This window comes from Hipposideros armiger, unplaced genomic scaffold (assembly GCF_001890085.2).
Source record: "Hipposideros armiger isolate ML-2016 unplaced genomic scaffold, ASM189008v1 scaffold_452, whole genome shotgun sequence".
Taxonomy (NCBI): Eukaryota; Metazoa; Chordata; class Mammalia; order Chiroptera; family Hipposideridae; genus Hipposideros; species Hipposideros armiger.
The window spans coordinates 1,387,976-1,402,791 of NW_017731802.1; the positions used below are offsets into that span (position 1 = coordinate 1,387,976).

Consider the following 14,816-nt stretch of genomic DNA (forward strand, 5'->3'; position numbering starts at 1 on the left):
CTGGTGTCCCAAGCTAACTCCTAACCAACACGCCACTAGGCCGGCCCTCAATTTTTTAAAAACTAATTTTGGGGGGAAGAAGTATTGCCTTCTTCTGTTATATGACACTTAAGTTTTCCTAGTAAAGAACATGGCAATATTTTTCTCCATAAGAATATAAGGGCTGGGCGACTGGTTAGCTCAGGTGGTTAGAGCGTAGGCTCTAATCACCAAGGTTGCTGGTTCGATTCCCACGTGGGCCAGTGAGCTGCACCCTCCACAACTAGATTGAAAACAACTACTTGACTTTGAGTTGATGGGTCCTGGAATAACACACTCTTCTTCAATAAACTTAAAAAAGAAAAATATATAAGGGCCAACAGTTCAAGCACCTTGTCTGTTTTGTTCTCTACTATTTTCCCAGGATTGTGCCCTTACAATTTAAAAACAAGAGTTGTGGTTGATGAAACACTATACTGTAGGAAGGCAGGAGAGGGTTCACCAGCCAGAAGCTGTATCATCCCCTCACATCTCAGATCTCTGCAATGAAATCCCAGGCGTTCCTTTATATATGAGGCCTCCAAGATCTGCCTGTGGTCAGCACGCCTCAAGGTCAGGTATCATGACCTTCAGGAAGGAAGATGAGAGAAAGGCTCAGCAAGCAAGGAGGAGGTGGAGCTCATGGTCACAGTGAACAAACTCAAAAAAAGTCTGTTGGAAAGAGAACTAAAAACCTCAGTTTGAAAGAGGTCATAGCATTTGTCTAGTAAAACATTTAGAACCAATAGAAGATGGGGAAGTCACAGGGTTTGAATAGGAGGGTACAAGACGAAGAGGGTTTATTATTTGAGATCTTTGAAGTTCTACGATATGGGATATGATGTCCTGTTGCTGATGGAGGGGCTGATTTCTTCATCAGTGTCTGAATCAGTGCTGGTGCATAGTAGATACTCAATAAACATTGATCAAGTGAGTGAATGAATGAACTATTAACATTTTAAATATTTATCCATGATCCACCTAAAATTACCTCTTACAGAAAATACCTGTCTAATGGGGAGTAGGGTGTGGGTGAAGTATTATCAGACCCTTAGGGCTGTAGACCTTATGCCCCGTTCTCTGCTCCCCTTTATTAGTCACCTAAAGCTTGCATTTTGATCATCTATCTGAGAGAGGGTTTCTTTATTGGTCTTCCTGAAGCCTTAATAATAATCGTATTCATTTTCTCTAAATTTATGTTCAGTGATACTCTAAACTAAAAAATAAAAAGAATCAGTGGTGTTGATTTGAGTAATGTGTGCTTAATAAAATGTAGTCATTCCCCTGAATATTAGACAGACTTACTATCGGAGCCAGCCGATATCTCGAACAGTCCTGAGCGGGGGGCGTTAGGATTAAGAAAAGAGACAGAAGAGAGAGAGTTACCGGGAGGACTCCAGTAAATACTGAAGCCCCGAGTTTATTTTCCAACACCCTTATATACATCCAGGGTACTGCAAAACAGAAGGGATAAACATGCATTACCTCCTTCAAAAGTAGATCATTAACTATCTACTAGATACTTTAAAGGTCAGGGAGAGACCTTAGGGGTAAGCCTCCCAGAACACTTCCTTCCATTAACCCAAATAGCTACAAATCTTCTGTGTCTCTTTAGGAACTGGCCGAACTCGCCTGGTACCTTAGTGTTAAGTAAAACATCCTACAGGTGCAAAAAGGAGCAAAACAAGATGCAAAACAATGCATCACTAAAGCCAGCCTGCACGGTTCCCAACAACTTACCTCCCAATCATTGGAACCACGGAGCAAGTGCAGGCCTTACCCACCAACCTAACAGGTTTAACGTGCATGTCCCTAGCTGGATTGCACCTTCTCTGTAAGCAGATCAGAGAAGAGAAAAATCCAGAATGCACAGAGCTAAGTATGCCTGTCTCCTTCTTCCAAAGGTTGCCATCAGATAGATCAGTGGGGAGCAGAGGAAAAGAAGAAACACAAAAAAAGCTGGAAGTATTCCTCCCATAGCTTCTGTCCTGGGGATTGGAGTGGCAGTTCCTTACTTTATGGCAACATGAGGAGTGGAGAATGATTATCTTACTAAACAGTTATTTCAACATCAGCAATGTTTGAGGAAGTATATTAGTCTGTATCCATCCTAGAGTTCCAGTATGTTGACATTTTCATTTGCTTTACTTCTATCTGCTGCAAGGTTTTAAAATCTTTGATGTCTTGATTGCATCCAACTCAAATGTTGCCATTTCCTTACTAACTAGACAGAGTTGGATCATTGCTGATGTTGAAGCAATGCATAACATGGCACCTCACTGCTTCTGAAGATGTGAAAAAACAGTGGCTACTTTTCCCATGGATATTATTTTTGGAAAGCTGTGCTAGCTGTGGATATAAGGATACCATGGGTGCTCTTAATGTTTGAGCCAAAGCGAAACCATTCTTTTCCAAAGGACAGGGGTTAGGGCAGAGCCACCCCAACACTTGCTGATGTCAGCAGTGGTATGACTACCACACATCTACCTTACCCTGCAGCAAAAAGCTTGTAGGATGGGGGATGAAATCTCACACTTCAAAAGAAATTCACGAGCATGCCACCACACACACACACACACACACACACACACACACACACACACACACACACACACACACATGCGTGCACGTTCACTCACTCACACTTACAGTCTATACCAATAGCTTTTAAGATAAAACCTAGATTGTGTAGGAGAGAGACTGGAGATAGGCAAGAGTTGTTATACAACACTTCTTAAATTTCCCTCATAAAAAGCACGATAATGTTGATTTAACTATATAGTAATGAAATTCACTTTCATGAGTACATGCAAAAATGGACCCATTATTTTATGTCAAACCACTTAAAGCTATGATTTCTAGCTCAATGAAAGAGTATTTTGAGGGATTTGCACAGACTAATAAACCTCATGCAATTTGTAAGTACATTTGTGTCTGCACCAAGGTTAATCAAAATATCTTAATAAAATGTACCTCGCTTGCCACGACTTCTGTTTAATGAGGAGCATCTGTATGCTTCACTGGCTGATTCTAAATTCTAGCAAATTGTTTACTTAGATATCATAATAATGTAGCTTAATGATGCATACAATACAGATCAAGTGATTCAGTTTTACAAGTATTTTTTTATAATGCTGTGTTCTCTGCCTGGAATATTGTCAAAATTGAAAACAAACCTTTGAGATTACCTAGTGAAACCTTTTCATTTATAGATGAGGAAATGGAGTTAATAACAACACCAGGATGAGAAAGCAGTTTTTAACTCCTGATTCTTTGTTCTGTCCTCTACCCTTCCTTCAAGACCAAGTAGAAGCCACACCTTCTTCATAAAGCTTTCCTTGACCCCCAATGATTTATCACTTTTATGAACCCCTAATCATGGTCCATACTGTACCATTTATCATTTGGTTAAAAACTCTTGGGCTGGCCAAGTGGCTCAGTTGGTTAAGAGTTCGCTCAAGTGTGTGAGCTCTGAGCAACAGCGGTTCGATTTCCCCGCCCGAGCTGAGCTGCCAACAGGTGGCTCAGCTAAAAAAAAGAAAAAACAAAACAAAACTCTTGTCACTGCGGATATTGTATCTCACTCTGTATCTCTAAAATTATTATCTGAAGGGCAAAAAATCCATGTTTTATGAGTCTCTTAACTGGGTGGGACACAGTACCTAGCAAAATCATGTGCACCACCTCATCTTCTCAGGTATTTGTCCCTTTCCTACTGAATTAAACACTTTGCTCTGTGTCACTTCAACGCTACCATCCTCTTTAGTAACCTAAAGTTTCATATGCACGATTTTTTCAACCATATTCTTACACTATCACACACACACACACACACATCCTGGATACTTAACACTGTATCTGACACATAGTAAGCACTCAATGAATGTTTGTTGAGAGAGAGAGAGGGAGAAAAAGTAAGTTACTTCTTGAGGTTACTATGATCAGATAAGGTACACAAGTACACAGAGGAAGTAGGGTTAAAGTTGAGCCTTGAAGAAATCATAGTGATTAACATGCAAAGAGGAAGGAAAATTATATTTGAGACAAAGAGTATGCTGTGTTTTAATCCCAAATTGAGCACTTATCCTCTATTTAATCTTAGGAAACTTACTTTGGATTTCTGAGCCTCTGTTTCTCCATCTGCTGAACTAGGACACTATCATATGTTTCATAGTGTTGTTATAAGAAATAACTGAGATAAATTACTCAGTAGGATTCAATAACAATAGTTATTAACAACAACAAAAGTTAATAATAACTCCCTGAATAAAGAAGCTAGAAGTGCTGGTGAGGGCATGATGGGTAATTTCAGGCCTGGCACTTCGTAGGGGAGTAAACTTGAGGTAGTTTGTTGTTAAGTATTAAACAAGTAATATATACAAAGTGCCTGTCATATGCCAGGCACAATGGTGGACACAATAAATCTTAATTCTCATCTGTGATGTACCAACATCACATCCCACCCTCTGTACCTTTCTTTTCTTTCCCTCTTGTTTGCCTTTGCCTCCTCCTATGCTTTTCTCTATCTCTTTCTTCATCACCTGGTTCTTTTACTTGCCTACCTATGCCTTGGGCTTTCAACAAGTGTTTACTGATAGTTTCATTCGAAAGCATTTATGGAGCACTTACTGTATATCAGGTACTGTGCTAATAACACTAGATTCAAACACAGCTGCCTGTGTTGCCCTTGGAAGTATTTCAAACGCATTTGCATGAATGAACCATGTCTCCTCCAGGGAAATCAGTTTGCAAAGTACATCAGCTTGAACTTAGACAAAGTCACATTGAGGGCCAAACGGACTCACATTTCTTTTGGTTCCAAAACGTGTGTATGTGGACATAGCAAAGAGAAGAACCAGGAAATCTCAAATAGGAATCACTGGAATGGCAGAAAGCAACAGTGAACAATGGTGAAGAAACAAAGGTCAAAATAACCCATGAATCCCATTTTTGCCAATATAGCCTGAGGAAGTAATTATGGAATGCACAAAGACTTAGCTTAAAGATGTTCCTTGCAGGTTTGTTTATATAATATTACAAAAGTAGAACAAGCCTTAGCATTTAACAATGGATTAATTCAATTATGGTTTATCCATATAAGCTATTAATAAATGATGTCACAGAGGAATACTCAATAACATGGAAAGATGACCAGGCTATATACTATTAACTAACAAAAGCAGATTGCCAAGAAAAGTATACCCAGTGGGCCTGTGTCTTAAGTGTATATGAATAGAAAAAAGAGTAGAAGGCTAGCAAGATATTAAAAATAATGGATACTGAATGTCAGAATATGAAGTTTTACTTTTCTTTCCTGTTTCTAGTTTTAAATGTTCCCATGTACCACTTTTGTAACAACAACAAAAAATGCCATATATATGTAGACATATATACAAAGAATATACCGAGAGTGCCAAAAAAAATGTATACAAGTGGACACTTTGGTCAGTGTTGCTCAAGAAGTAGTTCGCTGTAATCAGAAGTGACTGGACGCTGATGGTAACCATTTTGAGCACTTCTTGTAATTGCAGAAGTCAAACGTGACTTGTAGTCATCTTTTTTTTATGGGTATATATTGAGTATTGCAATTTTAATAGTTTTTCCTTTCTTAAAATGTGTATACTTTTCTTGGCACCATATTATATATATATATATATATATATATACACATATATATACATATATACATATATATATATATTCAATGGTTTTATTAAAAGAATCTTAAGTACACAGTGACTTAGATAGATAAAACAAACTTCAATTGCCATGTTTACATCCACAGACCTACCCATACTAATATATTTTTTAATTTACTCACTTTTTTCATTTTTAGCACCCTCTGTATATATGTACATAATAAGTGGTTTAGTAACAACAAAAATAATATATAAATATATATAGTCTACACGCATACACACTTATACACACATACATGTGTTTTGTGAGTGGAGATGAATGATGGATGGATGGATGGATGGATGGATGGATGGATGGATGGATGGATGCACGGATATGATAAACGGTAGATGGCAGATGAGAGAGGGAGAGTCCAGGTCCAGGAGGCACGCAGCGCGAGGTGTCTAGGGGTGCGATGCTTAATGAGCCCCGTGTGGTGTCATCAGTTACAAGGTAATGAATACCAACGAATGTCCCAGCAGTTGTGCCTGAGCCTGTCCTTTCTCCGTCAGGTCGACGCCCACGGCAACATTCTCCTCAGCACCCTGGAAATCAGGAACGAGACGAGCGGCTCGGAAGTGCTCACGGGCGTGAGCGACCCCAAGACCACCATGTACTCGTACGACAGCGCCAGCATCCACTACCGCAAGCCGATGAGCAGCCGCGAGGCCTACGGGCGCGCGCTGGAGCGGCACGGCGCGCACAGCAAGGGGCGCATCCGCAGGCGCGCCTCGCAGCTCAAAGTCAAAATCCCAGACTTGACTGACGTCAATTCCATAGACAAGTGGTCCCGAATGTTTTTCCCCATCACCTTCTCTCTTTTCAACGTCGTTTACTGGCTTTACTATGTACACTAAGGTCTGTCCTAATGGTTTCGGAAACGACGCCTTTTCCTCTTCTCTTGCTGTTTTAACCCACAGGTCCCCAACAGCAATCCTGTTGTGTTTTTTGAGGTAAGAGATTCAGCCATCGAATTGGTTTTAGGTCTTGCATATCAATTTTATTACTGCACCATGTTTACTTAAAAAAAAAAAAAACACTATTTTTTTCCAGTCTACTGTGGTTCCAGGTTATCAGCTCTTTCAGAGCTTATTAATTGCCATGTTTACAAACAAACACACTCACAGAGCAGTAGGTAGGTAGGTCGTGAGTAGTCCTTCCTAGCCCTCGATTTTATTGATTTATTTTTTTAAACAAGAATGAAAAGACCTAGCTCTCTGTGCACACTGATTCCTGGTAAACTGTAACAATCTCATGCTGCCAAAAAAAACCAATACAATTTCCAGGATCTCAGAAGAAAAAAAAAACAAAGCCATTGACAAGTTACAGATTTCCAGGAAGAAGGGAAAACAAAAAGGAGCCTAGAAGAGGAAGAAAGACCCCCACACACACACACACTCCCAAACTTCCCTGACTCTGTCATAGGGGTCTCAGCTCCAGGAGAGGAGGGAGGGATTGGCAAGGTCTGATCGAGGTTATGCAAACCCAATCTGCCAGCTTCACCTCTCCATTAAACTGGATCTTCTGAAAAATGCTTCTTTCTCAGACTTCCAGACCGATTTAAAATTAACATTAGAATCCAACCTGGTAACCATTGAGAGCATTTTTCTTTTCTTCTTGAGACTAAGGAGTTTAGGAGTTAATGACCTCTTTCTTTTAACTATTTCTAATGGACAGCCCTGAACTCATTTCATTAGCCTGGAGTCACTTGACGTTGTGCAGTGAAGCCATGCCATCGCATTTCCCTCGTTCCTGCTCCAGGGAGAGTGAGAGAAAGGTGACTAGCGGAGGGAGATTCAAAAAGGAGGAGAGTGAGCAATTTTTGCTTGAGAAAAATATTGCTCTTTCCGTGTAAAGGCAAGACTTATGTGCTGTGAAAAGGGTGCCTGGGCAGTTACCTGAGCTGCCAAAATCTTAGATCAAATAGTATATATTTCTTAGCCTTCCAGAGAGCAGCATTTCATGGTGACAGGCTAGTTACACAGGCCTCAGCCAGCACCTTATGGCTCTGCTCTCTGAGCTCTGCATTCCAAAATATTAAATGATTGCTTCAGGAAAGGCACACACACACCCATTTGGGTGTCATAGTTCTCCAAGGCCAGATTTCTGTTTCGAAGAAAACCTTAAAATAGCAACACCATAGATGACAGCAACAATGACAAACTCACTGGGCCTTCTAAACATTCATACCAGCCCCTTACGTATGGATGCTGTGTACACTCATTAATCACTGTCATTGCTGCTCTGCCTTATCTCTGCTCATAGATTACTTTGGTCACGGCCGTGGTAGAAGGAACATTCCTCAATAGCTCACCACACAATTCTAAACATGTCCAACCAGCTGCAATTGAGATTCATCCCTTTCTATGTCATTAAAGCCTCGTTATTTTTTTGAGTTTGAATATCTAAGAATTCTGTATGTGCATTAACCAGGCGGAGTAAAACTCTAAGTTGACCAACCAGTGATGGAAGCGATGGGGACCTACTCCACAGAAGTGAAATAAAGGTTGAGGTAATCATAGGGATAATTGCCTAATTTTATGATCTGACTGTCTCCCTAAGGCTGTGACGAGGGTTCATGCATCAGCTGCTAGAAAGTATAGCCTTAATTGAACGATAAGGCTGAATTCCTACTGATGAGCCCAAGGAGAGAGAGTTATATTCTTTTAGAAAGCAAGAGGAAAACAGAATCCCAAAAATAAATGAATGGTTATGACTATAGGTAATATACATTAGGAAAGATATACAAACTCTGCTTTGACTAGAAAAATTATCTCAATGGTTTCATAAGGAATTAGTAGGGTATGGGGACCAAATTTTCATTTAGGTTTTAATTGTATAATCACAGTTCCCTGGTCAAGGAAATGTCTAGTCTCTGGGGATACAGTGATCCATTTTGAAACTGACTATTTCCTTGGCAGGGTGAGATGCTTTGCCATTGTAAAACACCCAAATAGAGTGGAAAGTGACCATACCAGTGACTGTAAGGTTAACATTCCCAATGACCACCCAGGAACCCCTGTGTAGCCATTTATTTTAAATACTGGAAAGGAGACTTGGCTAGTGCCTAACAGGAATGAATCATTCTGGTATCAAAGCTCTTTAAAAAACTTTTAAGGATGAAGTGCTAAATCAGAAAGAAAGTATCTGTAATCTATGTTCCTTAACAAAACAATTTTTCTTTATTTATCTGTTTAGATCATTCTTCTTGGAAAAGATTGAGGTATTTATATTTTTATTATTATTTTTATCTCGCCTTAAAAGTCTAAAGAATTTGATGCTGTAGTTTAGATGTAAAGTATTGATAAGAAAAAAAGAACATTTTGAATAATTATATCTTAACCTTTGTAAACTGTAAAATTAGTAAGCCTGAATATTACATCAGGCACAAAATGGTGTCACTGTATGGCCTCCTGGACAGTAGAGGTGTCACAGACACCATTATGCAAATCCTATTCAACAGCTCTGATTTTAGAAGCAATGGTAGCCAGAAAAATGGAGAAGCTGCCACATTTCTGGTTAATGGCCTCTGTTCACACTCCCTTTTTCTGGAAGCCTCTTAGCCAAATCTTCCCCTCCTTAGCCCCACCCACCAGGCTGAACAATGCATGGAAAAAAATCCTTCCTTCTCTGCCTCTCTCCCTTGTTTTGCCCAAAATGATGTACATAAAACATGAAAGTTGTTAGACATTCTTAAATGCCCTCAAACTGGTTCCCATTCCTGAGAAATTCAGATCATCACATAATAGAGGGGTTACCATTTAACTATTATTAGGTTATTTTCTTTTTGCCATGAAAATAGCCATAATTTCCTTCATTACTGAAGCAGCAGCAGAGGCTGAAAATTGCACAGATTCACCCTTTTATTCTACAAGCATTTTCAGGGGGACCCCATGATCACAGTTCATAAACTGTGACATAAATTGTGTCGTAGACTTAACTTGTGAGATCCAGCATAAATCCCATCTTTCATTTGATAGTGATTACTACACACTCGTTCCTTCCACTCACATTCCTTGGCTTAAAATATCAGGGGTGACATGTGCATTACACTTAACAGCTTCCTGAGGCAACGACCCAGGTAAAGATGTATTTTTGGCTTGAATTACCCAGGATTATTGCCTCCATCCTGTATGTTACCAAATAGAAACAGCAGACTGGTTGGTAATTCTGCCGACTAAATGATATGTGTTTTCATACATACCACCTTTATTGTGCATTACAATCAATGAGGGATATTGAAAATGCAGAGAGTAAAATGTGGTGCAGAAAATAAAGTTTGGTTTATGGATCCAAGGCTAGGTTTTTCTTAAACAAACATTATGTGCAATACGCAGAAATGTTGACTAAATTCCATCTTTCTAAAATCAATGACTACTTTATAAACATCCATTTAAGAGAATTCAATTAAAATTTGGCAAGTTAAACAACAACAAAAAAGATATATTTATAATGCTAAAAGACAACAATCTCCAAGATTTCTTATATGGACAGTGTTGAATAGTATCTTACCAAAGGGTGATGTGGCCACAATTTTTTTTCCTACACAAAGTGTCATCATATACCGTAGAGGGAGGAAAAAGACATGTGCAAGCATTAACTGTTCATGTTGGTTCCATCAGCAGTTACTGGGATGAGGACAGAAAAACAAACAAAACTATCTCAGTGTCCTGAAAGCAAACAGTAAACACAAAGGTAAACTTGTTAATGGAATGTAGAATATTGTGTAAACTTCCTTGTAAATTCTGTACATAGTTCATTGAACTGTTCCCTGTTGCGTGGTGGTCCTGGCTTTAGGTGGACATTTGAAAACTCTGAGCATTGTAAATACTGTAAGCTTATAAGGCACTTGCTTTTATCCATTAAGTGAAACGACTAGTGATTTGGACCCAAACCAGAATCTTTTTAGCCCTTGCTCTTTCTCTGCCATTTTGTGTGTGCAGTTGTGTAACTCTGCCCGGTGCCTGTGATCACTGCCTCATGCCCCAACCCCATGGAAAGGGACAGTACTGCTGAGAAGGCTGCGCATCCGTGGGGCTCGGGAACGGCAGAGACAGAAACTGTAGCCAGCTGCTCCTGGAAATGTGTCATGAAAAGTAGATGTGTTTTTATGTCATTCGTGGCTATTCATATATTCAGATACTGAATTTCCATGCTGTTGAGGGAGTAAGGGGTGGGAGAGATAATCATATCCGCAGGTAATCCAAAGCTGTATTTGCACCAGTAGCTTTAGCTTTTAACTTTTTTCTTTCCACACTGTTTCCCAGAACCTTTAATAAGAATAGAAGTGAGTGGGTGGGTTTGATCAGGGTAAACAGTCAAATGTCCAACTGATGGGAAGGAGAAAAGGAAGAAATAGTGAATGGCATTGATAACACCAACTGACTGATTCCTTTCTGAAATATTCAGAAGTAACCCTGTCACTTTTTTAAAATAGTAAAGGGAAATATTGGGAATTAAAACAAGCATTTTTCAGCTGGAGACCCGGGATATGTTTGATATACGCGAGTTAAACTTAAAAGAGAACCTGACAATTAAATATCCTCAAATATATTTCTCCAAAGCCCTGGTATTCTGAAAAAGTCTTCAGAATGGTGGGATATTATGCTATAAGATGTGTTTCCATGCAAACTGACAGTCCCAGAGAGAGAGCAATAGCATCTACAGAAATTCAGAATATCCAAGCAAGAAGGGACATAGATGGGTTTCTTAGCAATATTTTAGATTGCACAGTGTCTTTCTTAGAGGTAAGAACTTAGCAAGACAGGGTTTTTTTGTGCCAGCATTTTAAGTGTCAGGAGCCATCATTGTGAGACATTTTGGTTCAAAATGTGCTGATGAGGGTCCACCATCAATTGAAGAAGAAAAATGCCCTGTTGGAACTTATCAGGTCAGTCAATTTGTAGGCCCAGAATACATTGTGCTTTTACTTTAATCATACTGTTTTCTAGTTAACTGAAAACAACTACACTAACAGAAAATTTGGTTGTAAGAGGTTGCAATTTCAGAAGCAAACACTTGAAAGGAAATGCTTTTTAATAGAGAAATTGCAAGCCAGGAAATACTAAGTTCCTGGAAGAGGAACGGAAAGAGTTTTGAGTTTGTTGTTACTTCTCCAATAGCAAGAGCTTCCTTATTTGAGCTGAAAACATCTCACAGTTGTTTGCTTTGTTTTTCCTAATCAAAAATTCCTTGATACGTCAAGGGACTCACAATCATCCCTGACTGGCCCCTAGACACCTGGCACATCCTGGAGCTACCAGCACTCAACAGAAACGCTTCAGCAGGAATTAAATGTGGGGAAAATAGTGGTAGTCTTTCCGGACCAGCAGGGAAAGAAAACCATTCCACTGAATGACTTGACCAGCACTTTCTCTGCATACAATAGAAAAACAAAACAAACAGATAGGCCAAATAACATTAATGCGTTTGCCTTAGGTTCACAGGGTCACAGATTCACTAGCTTAAAACAGCCCCAGTTGGAAGCCAAAGGATGAATAAGAGGAGTCAGCATTCCTATCTGGCTCCTACTTCTCCCTGGGTTTCCTTTTGGAGAGAAATGGAGAAGAGGGGACATTTTCCAATGTGACTTTTTATAAGTGAAAATTATTTAAATAGGATATGTGTGTGCATTTTGTAGGTTTGGCTGTGTAAAATAGATTACCTCTCTTGTGTTCATTCCTCCTCATATGCCATCCTGCCTCATGCCTTAACCCAATGAAATTGATGCGTTTCTTTTTCTTCTTTCTCATTTCCAGACCTCATAAGTTATCTTGCCCGTGAAGCTGAAAGTTGGAAGCTTCTTTGGGCTTATATTGCACACTTTCAATTGAATCCACAAAAATAATGAATTTTAATAATTTCCCCAAATTCCTACTCCTATTGCCTTTAAAAGGCTTTTGGGGGTAGCTTGTGTACTTACTGTAGCCTCCTCCAAATTGCCTTGGGTTATTTTTCTTTTCTGTCCCTATGTGAAGAGCACATGTGTTTACATAAACCTTTTCTCTCCCAGCCTAATTCAAAATATAATAAAATAAGCATTAGCTCAAACCTAGAAAAATTTACATTATCTACACTATAATTTGATAAGACCACCTCTGTACATTGTAGTTGTAATATTCACACAGTCGCAATTCTTTTTCATCAAACTCATTTAGTCATGCCCTCCTTCAGCCCTAATTGGACACCATTTAAAAGTCTATTATTATTCCTCCCAGAATGGCTTATCATTCATGTAGCACACCGCTACTTACAGACTATCCTCTAGGAACTTGACCTGCCTCAGCTGTTCTGTATCTAGTTCCTATTAAAGGTTTCCACTTCTATGCATCACCCTATCTATTCCCTCTTAACCTTCCAGCAGACATTAAATATAGTTAGTAATGGAGTAGGTCATAATGCAAACTGTCTAACTGCCTTTATAAAATACATAGAACATCTTTTGTCCATATCGCATTTCTATGCTTAGAGAAGAGAGAGTTCTCTGAACATATATCAAGCAATGTGCAGCTTAACTTTCAAAGTTAACAAGAAATGTGCTGTGTGGTGGGGAGTGGGAACTTAGAGTGGGATGGAAGACACCTTGGCCATAGGGCTGCACACCCTGGCCTTTGCGCTGTCTACCACTGCCCAACTGTGTGACTTCAGACATGCCACCAGGTGACCTTCAAGTTCCCTTCCAGAACTAAATTTCAAAGGGACTTTTAGAGAGGTTCATTTGTACAGGAGGTTTCCAGAAATATGGAGGAGTACCATGGCCTCTGCTAACATAGCCCCACAAATTTAGTCATGTTCCTTGTTTCATGTCTTTGGGAGTAAGCCAGCAGGGTGTCAAGTGAATCAACTTCAATACATGTTCATATTCCTTTAAAAAGTATATAGAACATAAAGTTAAATTGGCATGCAATTCGAAAAAAAATAATTATTTTATGATTTTAGTAATGATCTACAGTACAATGTTTCCCTTGAAGAGCATTGGAGAATCCCAGGTAGCATAAATCAGTGTGGTCTCTATTTTTAGATCTCTGGAAGATGTCACTTAGGAAAAGCCATGGCATGCCCCTCGTGAGTGGAAAAGCCAGCTTCTAAGCAACATCTCAGCAGAAGTGCTGTTGCAGGGCCCCTTAATGTTCCTCCCCAGCTCTGGACCCCACCACTGTCTTGTGCCGTGTAAATGGAGAAGCAGATAGGGTTGACCTCTCAAGAAGCAGCTTCCAATCTAGTTAGAAAAAAACTCCAGGTCTTTAGAGCCTCTGTTATCCACTCTGCCCCACCTCCTTCCATCCCCCTCTCAATTAGTTATATCTGCCAAATGTTTGGGGTACAGCAAAGACAAAATTGAAAGTTTACTTATTAAATTGTGATTAGCAATTGTAGCTAGTCATATTTTCAAAGCATGCATGAATCTTCCCATTCCAGTCTCTGAACATAACACAATGCATTCCTGCACATAGATGTTCTTGTTTCCATTTTGAAAAGATACCTTTCTACTCTAAACTTGCATGATTTTTCCTGAGAGCCCCCTGACCATTTGAAATTGTTAGCAGGGTGCCTAAAAATTCCTCCCTTCTGTGGTAGGCCAGACTATGAATGCGATGACCTCTTTTTTTTTGTAAAAGTAGCTTAATATTCTGCCCCTTGACCTCACACACCCTACAAAAACTATTGTTCCAACCTTCCTATGTGCAGGTAAATGCATCACTCCTCTTAAAATGGTAAGCTAATAGTTTTGGTTTTTTTTCAGGTTTCTCATACTTTAACGTAGAGATGGTTTCATATTTAGTATCATAGTCTTAAAAACAGAAGAAGCACTTTTAAGTCTTCAAATTCTCACCAAGTTGAGATTAATACTTTCTAATAGGTATATCAAGTAGAATTCACTCAGATGCAAGTAACAAAAGACACAACTAAAAGTAACTTTAACAATCAAAATGTTACTATCTCGTATCACAATAAGTTCAGAAGTAAGGTGGTTACTGAGTTAATTATTTCAATAGCACAATGATGTCATCCAGGACCCAAACCCTTCCATAACCAGGTCTTCCTGACTCTGCATGTTATCAGCATCCATTATGGTTGCAAAATGGCTACACTCATGCATTCATATCAAGTGGCAGAAA

General features: G+C 39.3%; 1 protein-coding gene across 5 annotated transcripts in view; it reads left to right on the forward strand.

Annotated features, from left to right (window-relative positions):
* GABRB1 (gamma-aminobutyric acid type A receptor subunit beta1) overlaps positions 1-14,810 on the forward strand; it is a 432,747-nt gene extending 417,937 nt beyond the window's left edge. For 4 of the 5 annotated variants that reach the window (XM_019665772.1, XM_019665771.1, XM_019665773.1 and 1 more), the window contains one exon: positions 6,210-8,919. In XM_019665772.1, coding sequence (XP_019521317.1) covers positions 6,210-6,554 — 345 coding nt within the window. In that variant the 3' untranslated portion in view covers positions 6,555-8,919. Of the gene's footprint in view, positions 1-6,209; positions 8,921-13,717 lie in introns of those variants that run through there. The other variant, XR_002126571.1, reaches the window with a different exon arrangement.
* Positions 14,811-14,816: the final 6 nt, after the last annotated feature.